The 12,392-nt window shown below is 56.9% G+C and overlaps 3 protein-coding genes across 3 annotated transcripts; 1 reads left to right on the top strand and 2 right to left on the bottom strand.

The window, feature by feature from the left end:
• Window positions 1-654: 654 nt before the first annotated feature.
• On the top strand, window positions 655-2,049 carry CHGG_05885 (uncharacterized protein; the record flags this gene model as incomplete). Its single annotated transcript, XM_001221979.1, has 1 exon — window positions 655-2,049. One exon carries the CDS (start codon window positions 655-657, stop codon window positions 2,047-2,049), a length of 1,395 nt encoding a protein of 464 aa, XP_001221980.1.
• Window positions 2,050-3,597: 1,548 nt separating this feature from the next.
• On the bottom strand, window positions 3,598-6,372 carry CHGG_05884 (uncharacterized protein; the record flags this gene model as incomplete). Its single annotated transcript, XM_001221978.1, has 1 exon — window positions 3,598-6,372. One exon carries the CDS (start codon window positions 6,370-6,372, stop codon window positions 3,598-3,600), a length of 2,775 nt encoding a protein of 924 aa, XP_001221979.1.
• Window positions 6,373-7,210: 838 nt separating this feature from the next.
• CHGG_05883 (uncharacterized protein) lies at window positions 7,211-11,736 on the bottom strand (the record flags this gene model as incomplete). Its single annotated transcript, XM_001221977.1, has 11 exons — window positions 7,211-7,402; window positions 7,460-7,590; window positions 7,764-8,053; window positions 8,120-8,274; window positions 8,427-8,515; window positions 8,613-8,630; window positions 8,755-8,822; window positions 8,946-10,126; window positions 10,330-11,198; window positions 11,288-11,537; window positions 11,611-11,736. The coding sequence occupies 11 exons, from the start codon at window positions 11,734-11,736 to the stop codon at window positions 7,211-7,213; spliced, it is 3,369 nt and encodes a 1,122-aa protein (XP_001221978.1).
• Window positions 11,737-12,392: the final 656 nt, after the last annotated feature.

Here is a 12,392-nt window from a genome sequence, read left to right as displayed (position 1 = left end):
CCCGATGCAGTGGATGCACCCCGCGAGCCACCCAGCCATTTAGCCCCAGTCTCTATGTCGACCTTTCCTCAACATCGAGCGATGCACGATGCGGGGACATTCACAGCGGCCATCCACACCGGACACAACCATGGCTCGCACGCCGTCCACCAGCAAGCCCCCATGAGCGGCCACTATGTGCCATGCCCGTGAGTTAAGCCGTCGTCGAGCATCCCGGTCGGCGCCCGACCGAAAAACTTCTCCCGCAGACGCCCGTGGCTGATGTACATGGACCAGGTACGAGGACAAGGTCACCAAAGACGGTACCACGGCGCGCATGGTTCTCTTGTTTCTTCGCGAGCTCCTGGACCAGCTGTCGGTCGGGGAACAGACCCAGCAAAGCTATGGCTGTCCCATGACCCGCTGCCACAGGACCTTCGTGGCGCCGCTTCAGGTCATCCAGCACCTCCTATCTTGCCCCGAGCTCCCTAGCGGCGAGTTCGACTGCGACAAGTGCAGCACCAGCCATAGCTTCCCGACAAAACGAGAAGGACTGGGCGCAGTGGATGGGGTGGAGGCCGCAGCAACCCTTTGCCTATCCAGCGGAAACGGAGCCTTGGGTTCTAAGATGAGAGATTTTGCTCTCAGGAAGAAGGGACCCATCCCGCAAACAGAATGCCGTCTTTGATCCGCACTTTCAAGGGCGGCTCAGCGATGGTACACGCGGCCGGGCACTGCGACCTCCGACGCCCCCAGCTCTACGTACACAACCAGGGCTTTCCATCAACACCTCGTTCCTTTCCGGGACAACCTACGCAAGGGGGAGCACCGAGCTTCTCAACTATCGAGAAACCCGTGTTGGCGTCAAATCTTCCCGAGGTCGACGGCAGCATGTTCTGGCCGGGGTTTAATGCGGGTGCTTCCGACCTGCCGTCCACAGTATCGTCGATTGCCCTTTCCTCAACCATGGATGAGAGTCCGTCCGAACGCCTCTCACAAAATACCTCGCAGAGCACACTATTCAACCCTAGCTTGGGTCCTTACCAATCCGCTGTCGGGACGTCACAAGACCACGACAACATCTCGGCCTCACAACAATACATGTTCCCTCCGCAAATGTCTTTCAACGCTGGCCTAACGTCCCTCCCGGGCCACGTACCACCATCTTCGGCAATGAGCATAGACGAGCCGCTCTCCTTGCCCCAGAGCCCGATATCACCTGCGGACTTGCGTTCGGCAACATCGAGTAACAATAGTTGGTGGCGTCCAAAAGTAGAGGTCGAAACCCCACAGCCAAACCCGCCATCCGCCGGGCCAGGCCCTTGCTTCCCTCTTCAACCGAACATGCTGGGCGACATGGGGCGAGGCGTCAGTAGCGGATTGTCAAGTCCGACGTCTCCTACTACGGCTGCGTCTCCTTACTACCAAGTACAGTCGGCCTCGACCCACGCCATGTCTCGGGCGCTAAGCCAAGAGTCCATGCAGAGCAGCATGACGACGGTCTTTGGGACTCCCATTGCAGAAGGAGGTGGTCATGGTGCTCTAACACCGCGCGCGGAGAATCATCAGCACGCCCACACCCAACAACACGAGCCCCAGCACGACCAACAACACACCCAGCAACACAATCATCAACACAACCACCCGCACAATCACCAGCACACCCACCAGCACGGCCAACACTCGGCCGCCACTCAAGGCAAACCAGGCCCAGAGTCATCCGTCGAAGACCTCGTCTGCGACGAGTGCCAATGGAAGCCTAGAGGTGTCAGGGAAAACCTCAAGGGGTACCTCCGCAAGCACAAAAACACACATAGGGGCGTGCGGCTGGCGTGTGACGTACCGGGCTGTGTCAAGACGTTCAGTCGACTGGACAACCTCAAAAAGCACAAAAAGGATAAGCATGGCATCGAGGACACGGGTGGCTCGGTTCCTGCAAAGAGGGTAGCGGGCGACATCTCGGAGACCATCGAGGAGGAGGCGGAGTCGAAGCGTCCAACCACCGTCGAGTCAGAGATCAGGGCCGTGACCGAGGACTACTCGATGCTCTGGCCAGCCTTGCACTTTTAAATGCGACCACGAATGAGGGGTTTGCACATCTAACGTCGTTTTATGAAGAATGACGACACCACGCGCCTGTCGGCGCACCGTTCTTTTCGTTTTTTGGCTTATTCACCTGTGTTATATATAACTACGACCAAGGGGGTTGGGTCAGTCTGGGGAGCGCGGGGCCGAACGGACGAGCGGGCCGCTGCAAAACGCATCTTCTTCTTTGTTTTTATGTCCTTTGGATCTCCATCTCAGATACCCACGAGCAGGGTAGGGTCCAAACCCTCGCGATGTTTATTGTTTAGCATTGATTTGGCATTTGAACGCGTCGTTTAATCTATCGTTCAATTCAAGTATATCACTCATAACCATAACCTCCGTTCTCGGGGGGTTTGGCAAAAAAGTTGTTCTTGTAGTAGTCTTGAATATGCAACAACTCATCGAATGGTATTAATGCTGCCGGGATATACTGGCGGCAACATCGTGAGTGAGGAAGATACCATCCGCCACTTACAGAGAGTTCGATGATCTCGTCCCAAAACTCAAATCCTATTTGGAAATTCCTTAGGTACTCACCGAACCCCCACGGTAGAACCTCAACCAAGCCCCGAGTGCGAAAGCCGGCTATTGCCTAGTTATGCAGTTAAAGCTATAAATTGTAACTTACCGATCCCTTACATATAATCACATAAGCTTTGTTGCACATACACGTCAGTGGTAGGTCTCAGCTGTGACTGGGGTCAATTGATTGAACTGGAGACGGCTGATTGAACGAGGTGCAACTGGGTGCATTCGATTGCACTAAATTCAATTCGTTGAACGGAATGTCACTGGGTGCCTCTGATTGCTGGCTCTTGGATGTGGCTGATTGAACAAGGTGCGATTGGGCACATTCGGCTGCATCGGCTGGTGTGAGCGGATGACTTTTTCGGATTGCCTTTCGCACAACTGCAATTGATGACTCAGCTGGCACGGGCCAGGTCCTTACCTGGGGCCAGCTTCGGAACGGCTGCAAGGGTGTTGCAGGTCCCGCTTTAGCTGCTGAAGATAGGACGCTGAACACTTGGAGAAAGTAGCCTCCAAGCTGATCTGCTAACAACAACCAAGGCAAGAGGTAAATGGTGCAGCGAGAAAGAGGGAAGAAGTAGGGGGCTTGTACGAGTTAAAGGCAAAACGATTTGATCCGGATGTAGTTAGCGTGCTAAGGCCCTATAGGCCCAGTGCCTCCGGGCGAAATAAATACCATCCATCCATCCAACCGGCGACGGAGGCGGAAGGTGTTGCCCATTCTATTTCGTTCACACCCCATTAAGTCCCAGTTTGGGAGCACCACTGGTGGTATGCTGTAAGCGGGCTACAGGAGAGGGCAGTACGACTTTCTTTTCTCGGCTCGCTTCTCTGAACACGTCCAAGGGGTCATAGCACAGAAGGGCCACAGACATCATAAATCATAATTTATACTTACATGTAGGTTGTCAATGTCAACGCAGTAGTACAGCCCGGCGGAACAGGCGCAACTTTAGGGACAATCGCCTCGCAGGTAGGTAAGGTAGCTACACAGCATCCCGGTCAAATACTATCCCCGACATACGCCAAGTTCTGGATACTCGCCAAACCGTACTGCGCAAAATCATTCGTACTCAGCCAAGCGGCCTCCTCAACAGGATGCACCACGGCGCTGCCCCCGACCCGCACCGCTGCAAACTCCTGCGTGTCCTTGAGCCCGTCACTGCGGCCAAAGTCGGCCCACGCGCGCGCCGCGACGGTCGCGTTGCCCTGCACGGCCGCGTAGTACGCCGACAGCCGCGAGTGCGCCTGCCGCAGGCTGACGCCGCTGAAGCTCGCGCCGTACCGCGCCCGCTGCTCGTCCGCCGTCGCCAGGTAGTAGTAGGCGTAGTCGAGCCACGCCTCGCGGAACCCCCGCGGCGCGCCGTCGCCGTCGCCGTCGTCCCCGCCCCCCCAGTATTCGAGCAGTTCCGAGACAACCTCGGGCATGCCGAAGACGGCGTTGAGGTGCGAGATGGCCACCACGCCCTGGTTGTCCGGGTCGGTCGGCGGTGGTTGGAGCGTGCCGTTCTGGTCGATCCGGTACGAAGCCGACCCCGTGACGAAGCCGTTCCTGAGCCGCGCGATGCCCGCGGCCGTGTTGGTGAGCTTCTGCCGGGCCTCTTGCCAGCGCGGGCCGCGCCGCTCCCACTCGAGCAGCCAGCCCGCCGCCAGCGCGGCCCAGTCGGTGCCCAGGCCGAAGGTGACGGGCGCGCCGGGGGAGGGGGTCCAGCCGTCGGTGCGCACCTTGCGGACCGGGTCGAGGAGCCCGTACGTCTGGTCCGCGTCCAGCGCGTGCGCGAGCAGCTCGCCCGTGCGCTCGTCGCCGCCCGAGAGGTAGAAGAAGTACTTGCGGTATTGTGGTTGTGAGATGCGCGCCTGCTTGGCGCTGTCGGCCCAGTGCGTCACGCCGTGCCGCGTGCCCAGCCCCTTCCAGTCGCCGAGGTGGTACACGTCGACCTCGCCCGTGTGGCGCGTCATGGCCTCGGCGAGCCGGTAGACGTCGGCGCGGCCCGTGCGGAGGAAGTACTGCCAGAGGAACAGGTCCGGCGACAGCTCCGAGTTGTCCCAGGCGTACCCGCCAATGTCGTAGCGCCACTGGTGCCGGCTGGGATCGTACGTGTGCATCACGTCGCCGTAGTCGAGGAATCCGTACCAGCGGCGGGCCTCGACCTCTTTCTGGTAGTGCTTCACGAGGAAGTCGAGGTTGCTCTCGATCTTGGCCTTGGCTGGTGTCGACGTGTCGGGGAGGCCCCAGTACGATCCCAGCGCCTTGGTCTCCTTGATGTATTTGGGCGCGGCAACTAGCACGGGGGGCTCCTGGGCGTTTGCGTTCAGCTCGGCCAACGTGTCGCTGGAGGGGGTGCTCTCGAAGGCATACAGAAACACCTCGCTGGTCCGGGAAATGCCGTAGGGCGTGTCGAAGTTTTTCTCGTAGTCTTCGTATGTGATCTCAAGGGCGTCTAGCTGCTTTTCGTATGTATCCAGGCCCAGACCGTCGTGATAACCCCGAAGGTCAAGCGGAGCGGCGTCTGGGCTGTACAACCAGAGGGTGATCTGGCCCTCGTCGGATCCGGCATTGGCGATGTCGAGACCCGTGGGATAGCGCTTCCAGAAGTCCCGCAGAGCGACAGCTAGGCCGCCCCGAGTTGCACCACCCAGATAAGCTAATCCACCGGATCGGGTGCCGCCGAGGATGTTGACCCAGCTCTGGCCTGGTTTGGTCCTCTTCTTTAGGGTGAAGCCATCGGGGGAGAGCTGGCTGAGGCTGTAGTCGTTCCACGCAGGAATCCAGTGCAGACGAGTCGTGACTCGCGTGTCCCAAGTCGCCTCGTCGGGAAGCGCCTTGCCCTGCACCTGGGCGGTCCTGACGGCCTCGCCAGGGTCGCGACGGAGACCAGTGATGCCTTTGACGGCCTCGTTCAGAAAGCCACCGTCGGTGCCAGCCAGGCGGATGTGACGGTTGTACAGCTCCTCTCCCTCAAGTGGGACCTGGAAGCGGATACCCAGACCCGAGATGAAGTCCTTGTCATGCTGGCCGTCAAAGGTGATGCTGTGTACTAGTCGGATGGCCTCGGAGCCGGCGTAGAGGTAGAATCGCACGACGAATGGGAGCCAGTCCTCATGATCGGAGCCCTCTGTGGTCGTGTGCTTGCCACGGACCGTGACGAGGGCACGAACCGAGTTGCCCTCGCTGACTGTCACCTCCTCGATGTTGCTCTCAAAGTTGGAACGGTCAATGGCCTTGTCGGTGCGGTCATCGGCCGTGTCTGGGATGTTGTTCTGGCTGTGGAGCACCAACCTGCCGTTCTTTCCGACGGTCTTGCCCCCGGCGGTCTTGATGGAGCTGACAATGTAGCGGCCCTCCTTGGGGAATGAGATGGTGAGTTTGCCGGTGTTAACTGTTACCTCACTCTCGCGATCCTCCACCGACAGGCTGGTCGTCTGGCGCTTGCCCTTGGGCTTGCCTTTAACAGTGGGCATGGCCCTAATAGTGTATCCGTCGGTCACGTCATCAGTCTTTGGGATTGCATGCGCTGACCACTTGATGGAGCCGTCGCGCCAGTAACCCGTCACCCACGACTCAAGAGGGGTCTGTCCGTCTGCGACGTCAAAGTCGACCTTGTCGGGCTGGTATTTCCCTTGTGGCCAGGGCAAGCCGAAGGTCGTCCCGAGGTTCTGGGCTGGAGAGTCGCCAACCCAGCTGATCTTGACACTGCTGGCCGCGTTGGCCCGAGCGGCAGCAGCAAGAATCCTGAGGATGCCCATGAAGGCAAGGAGACGAGTGGCTCGCGCCATGCTGAGGCGCGGAACTGACAGGATTTGGACTTTAGAGTTTCCCTGCTTTCTCTAGGTGGCTTGCCCTCGAGGGCGGGGGATATTAGCGATTCATAATATGGCCATGACATTCACGCCTCGGGGGAACGATGATGCGAGCTGTCCGTCGTCCGTAAAGCGTGCTGTGCTGAGCTATGACTAGCAGGGTAACATCAGCGGGTTTTGACCCCTGGCGTGATCTTGATTACCGCCGAAGATGCTGCTCGGTCAAAGAAGCAGCGAGCGCCATGGGCAGGAATAGGAGCTCTATGTCAATGGATGCTCATCTGGTGGGCCGCCCCACAACGGGATACCACCCTGTTTCTACTCATGAAGAGGGGTTGACGGAAATAAATGCGTGGAGTGGACTTCGGGGTGGTAAAGACGAGGCCGGCAAATGAATGCGGGGGAATGTTTATCACCTCCGGTGAGTGCTGGATTACCTACAGCTCGTTAACCCCACTGTCACCTTCTCGCGAAGAGTGGCCCACTCGCGTTCGTATTGAGCCCTGAATTGTGTAGGGAGACAAGCAGGATTGGCAATGTCTAGGTGCAATCTCTCTCGAAACCAGCGCCTGACAAGCAACCCAGATCAAATCTCGCCATCCTTCTTTGCTTCGGCAGTTTGCTGAACCTTTTTGGAGACAGGAAGTGGCTCTCGAGTGTCTTCTGATTCCTCAGTGAACCATTCATCTGCAAGCAGTTCTTCCGAGGTCGGCCGGTCCCGGGGATCCAGTTTCATGATCTTTAGAAGGAACTTCTTGTCTGCCAGGGGAATCTCCCGGGTGGTTACCCGGGAGAATGGCTTCGCCGGGGGCTCTTAATGGTTGATGAAGTTGATGGTCGCAATGGTGTCCGGGTCATTGAAACTCTCGTAGGCCTGTGGATATGGGACAAAGAACCGATACATCCGTTTCAAAACAGTGAGCTCGTAGTCTTCGTCCTCGGGAGGAACTCTATCAATTTGGGGGTTGAATAGATGGTAGCCACCACCGAACAGAAGACTGAGTATCTGGAGCGCAAAGAATCTAAATTAGCAAGGTCGTTATTAAGTGGAAATGTATCTTACAGCGTTGCCAAAGGACCAAATATCCGTGGCGGTGCCCCAGGGTAGTTGGAACATGGCTTCTGGACTGCGGGTGAAAGCGGCGCCAATAATGTGTCCCTCCTTCGCAAATTTGGACTCTTGGGATACCACGCCTCCACAAGTCACCAAGTTGCATGTCGGAGAAGCGCCTTGGTCTTGGCCATGGTTGGCAAATATGTTGTCCAATTTGACATCTAAGGACGAGTTAACTTCACCTGGCCGTGACGGCCCGAATCGTGCGGGAGCCAAAAAAAAGGGGGGGGAGCGGGGTGTTGGAGGGGCCAACCTGTATGAACCATGCCATCCTTGTGGAGAACACGAAGGGCTTCGAGAACACATTTGGCTACTTGTTTGATCTCGGGACGAGACAACCTTTTCTTGTCCGATTCCGTTAGGACATCGCTGTCTAAGTACCCCAGAACAATGGAAGGTGGGTCGGTCGGCTCTTGGATCTCGTCAATCAAGGGACGAAGGAACGGGATCTTGGACTGGTAGCGCTTGAGGATGTCGGCTTCGTTTTGCAGCCGCCAGTGTCCCCGGATGCTCTTGACGATGCATTTCTCATGGCACTGGTTCCTGTACCCAACTCGGTGGTTTAGTAGGCGATATCAATCGCCGCAAGGGAACGCGACCGGAACTTACCTGGCAAGGTATACGGCGGCTTCATCAGCGGCCTTGTGCAGTTCCTTGATGATGGTGTAGGAAGAAAGACGGCCCGTCAAAGATGCAGGGTGCTCAGCAATCGGGCCATTGGTGTATATATACTCTTCTGCAATACTCGCTAAAGACTCGAGGCCCTAATATGTAGACACTGCCGCCGGTGGAAATCTAAGAATGTCTGTGGTTGAATACCGAATTACCGATCGTCTTCGTATTACCTAGGTAGTTATCAGGAGTTCATCTCAGGTCTGGAACGTATGGCGCGTTTTTGGAGAACCCCGCAAAAAACCGCCAAGCCCTTGATATCACCATCCGGAGATGTATTTTTCGCAGCCCTGGGTATTGCGCGACCGCCACCCGTTAGATCCCATTGCAAAACTGTGTCAATCGATGTGACTCGTCGAGTCGCATCGATCGGTACACTTCACGAGCCCTGCATCGCCGTGGTTGCTGAGATGCACGGGTTTTTGCTTACACCCAGGGGCCTGGCACCCTGAAAAATGGAATTATAGGGTGCCACATGCCTACTAGATTCCGCTACCCCGCAACTCTTCACGCTCAACACTGCTGGGCTTCCCCATCTTTCAGGGTGCCATGCCCGCTAATCATGTATGTACATAGTCTAGTTCGCTCCTCTTCACGCTCATTCAACACCATGGGATTTCCGCATCTCGCAATAAAATCACTGCAGTTACAGGGTAGGCAGGGTAGGCAGTTGCATACCTACGTTCGCTATCTGACTAACTACTGTATCTATCTGCCATCATGCAACCACCACACCACGGCTAGAGAAAAGAAGCCTTTTCACGCCTCCGACGGCCATCTCCGCTCCAGATCCCCGTTCTTGATAGCTTTCGTCACCTTGTCGAGGGACCATTTGGGGCACAGCTCCTCCATTTGCGCAATAACGCGTGGTGCGTGTTCGGCCGCGCTCTGCAGGCCGTCCCGCTCGCGCGACTTGCGCAGAATGAAGTCCACAATTGCCTTCCGGCCGCAGAAGACGGACTTCTGCGACTTGGGGCGCCAAGCAGCGCCATACCTGGCCTCTAGTGACTCTACTGAAGGCATGCCAGCCCTCCCATACCTCCACAAGTGCCACAAATCCGGGATACGTCGAATATCCAAAGGGACCTCAAACCTGGGCACGCTGGGCGCGCTGGGCGCGACTGGCTCGACTGGTGGCAACGGCAGCCGAGTCGCTGTATCAGGCTGCAGAACGGCTCCCCGCTCTGCCTCTGCTGCATTGGAAGAAGATGGTGGAACGGGAGCGGTGCTGTCATCTCGTGGCGCCGTTGCCATTGCCGTCGCCGTCGGCGCGCGGCCCGGCGCCCTTGGCCGCCCACGCTTTGGCATCTCGACCCGTTGTGTGACGGTACTCCGCCCCGGGCTGATCGTAATGGTGTATGAGGCTTTGGCAAGCTCCTCCATCTTCTTCTCCAGCCTTTGAACCTGCTGCCTAAGCTCGACAAACGCCCTTTCGGTCCAGAGGTTCGCGGCAGTCTGTTGGCTCGATAGGGCGCGTAGCTTCTCGGCGACGGCGGGGATGGCTCGATCAATGGTGGCCACATAACTGTCTTCCTCGGCCGCGTGGCAGGCGTTCTCGACCTGTAGTGCGAACGATGCAAACTGTGGGCTTTGGAAGACCGGGTCCTGAAATAGAGGATGCCGGGGGTATAGCTTCTGGAGGAAGACGGCGTCCTGTAGCAACACCTCTCGTAACCAGTCGAGAAGCTCGAAAAACGCGCCGGTAGCCTTGTTCGTTTCCATACTCGAAGATCCTGTATTGTATATGTCTTTCCACCTGTCGAGAGAGGGCCAGATACGTGCACAAAGCTCGAATGGCGGCTTGACGGTGTCCCGCGGTAGGAAGTATGACCCGGACCAGTCGGGGTCAAAGTCAGCCGTAGACCTCATAAACTCAAAGGGTAAACTGTTCAGGTAACACCCTGTCAATTGGTCACCGTTATTCCATCTACCCGCGCGCCGTATCTGGTTTACACAAAAATCAGCATCTCTATAGAAAGTCGGGCCAAGCGGTAGGGATCACACAACAGGGAGGACTGGAAGTAGACGAACGGTGCCAGGAGGAGGCGTGAACAACTAGGTCCAGTCTCCCCCCGTAAACATGGAAACAAGGTATAACAACAAGATGATGAAAAAAAGACCAGAAATCGGAAGCGCTCTCGACTTACTTGTCCTTCTGATCCTCCGTCCATGTCGGCGTTTTGTGCCGCTGCAACCCGAGGAGCATGTGAAATCTTAGAAGTCCTGATGCCACAGGCGGCGTACAGCCTCGACGTCCACGAATTTGCGGTCTGGGCCGAAAGCTCCTTCGTCACTTCCTTTGCCGACCGGCGCAAGACCTTGATATCGTACCAGTCCTCGCTGCACTGGAAGGTGGGAAACGGCTCTACTTGCTCGACCTGCCAACGCCAAAAGAGATAAAAGGCCAATGCGCTGACAAGGCAACAACGGGCGTCGCGGTGCCGTAGAGCCGCGCCATACTCCATCCGGCCGTGCTGGTTCGTCTTGCCCTGGTTCATGACGACGACGAGGGCATACGTTGGAAATTCTTTCGACTTCTGGCCCTCGTTGGGCAGCTCTAGACGAAAGCAGTCAGGGAGCTCCATGGGCCGGCGATTGCTCTGCCGGAGGAGCATGTGGTTGCCAAACAGAAAGTCCACCTGTGTCCGGAGAAGGCACGAGATCTCGCCACTGTCTTCTCGCCATGCAACCTCGTGGTGTCGCGGAATTTGTGCCTTTGTATAAGTGTCTTTGATCGTCCCTTCGAGACGGTCCGAATACTCCTTGCGCTTGCGAGCCCAGACGACGGCGAGGATACTCTTCTTCAGAGCCTTAAGAGCTATCCCTTGTGGTCGAGGCGCTGGGTTAATGTGCCGGCTTTTCTGCTCGTCATACAGCCTCTGCATCGCTGCAATATATATACGCACGGAGTTGTAGGCGAGCTCGAGAGCCGGCGCAGCGATCAAGGGCTCGTCCTCCTCCTCGACCTTGGTCTCTACCGCTGCCGCCGGAGCAGTAGCGACTTCGATGGTCTCGCCTGCCGCAAGGGTTAGTAAGGGAGCATAGACGGGACGGGAGGGGGGGGAGGGGGGGGTGGGGGCTAGTAAGTCGGCTGGGGAACGTAACTCTCCTCGCGCCGGCGCCGTTTCGCGGCGACAACTTGTCCTACTGCCACAGCAGCATCCAAGCGGCGTTTCCTCTGCTTCTGAAGTCGAGGCCTTCTCCAGGGTGCTCGACTTATGACCTCCGTCTTCATGAAAAGTAGTAGTTTGCCTTCATCGACGAGATCGCCAGGCAGTGGTCGCCCTAGCGGCCAGGTTGACTGTCCGGTAGCCCAATCTTCAGGGATCGGCTCCCAGTTCTTGGCGCACCACTCCTTCAATGACGTTCTTGAAATTAGCAAAGGAAAAGTTCAAGATCTAAAAGGTCGTCGAGGGACCAGCGCACACCTTCCACTCTCGCTGTTTGGGTTTGTAAGCCCTGACTGTGTTCTGGGGTACTGTGCCGGCCAGGTTCAGAAGGTAATATTCCATGGCTTCGCGTATGCGAGCATCCTCAATTGCAGTAGCCGCCATGGTAGTCGGGTAAAGAGCATGAAGAGAATGAAGAGGATGAAGAGGATGAGAAAGCTCTGGAGGCTGACAACCGTGGCTGTGAAGTAGGTAGTAAGTAGTAGCTGGCACGCACGAGACACGCGCACGCGCGGTCGGGGGACGCTTTTCCCAAGCGATTTTGGAAGGTCACGTCATACAACACCAGGTCACGTGACCTTCATTTTCGCCGCTTGCTCTCCGCGGCTACGACGGTTATTATCGAGTTAAAGGCAAAACGATATGATCCGGATGTAGTTAGCGTGCTGAGGCCCTATAGGCCCAGTGCCTCCGGGCGAAATAAATTCCATCCATCCATCGACGGTTGTTATCTGAGGTTTTTCAGAGGACCGGGAAGGTCGAGTGGGGCGATGCCCCTTCAAGTACGCGTCCAAAATAGCCGTGAAAGGGCGGGACCCACTAGTTTTCGAAAAACCAAAAACCCGGTTTTTGTTACGCTCGGACCTGTGATACCAAATATTCATATTAAAAAAGGAAAAGTGAGTCTTGGCGCCAAGGGTGAGAGCGGGAGACCCGTAGGCACACTTTTGACTCGCCGCGTGTCTTGGCGCCAAGGGGGAGCTGGGAGAACCCGTGACTTGAACAGGCACACAGTCACCTCTTTTTTTCCGCAACCCTCT

The sequence above is a fragment of the Chaetomium globosum genome, genomic scaffold (genome assembly GCF_000143365.1).
Source record: "Chaetomium globosum CBS 148.51 scaffold_3 genomic scaffold, whole genome shotgun sequence".
Lineage (NCBI taxonomy): Eukaryota > Fungi > Ascomycota > Sordariomycetes > Sordariales > Chaetomiaceae > Chaetomium > Chaetomium globosum.
Note: the sequence above shows the minus strand (reverse complement) of the source record. Positions and strands in the feature narration are given on the sequence as shown.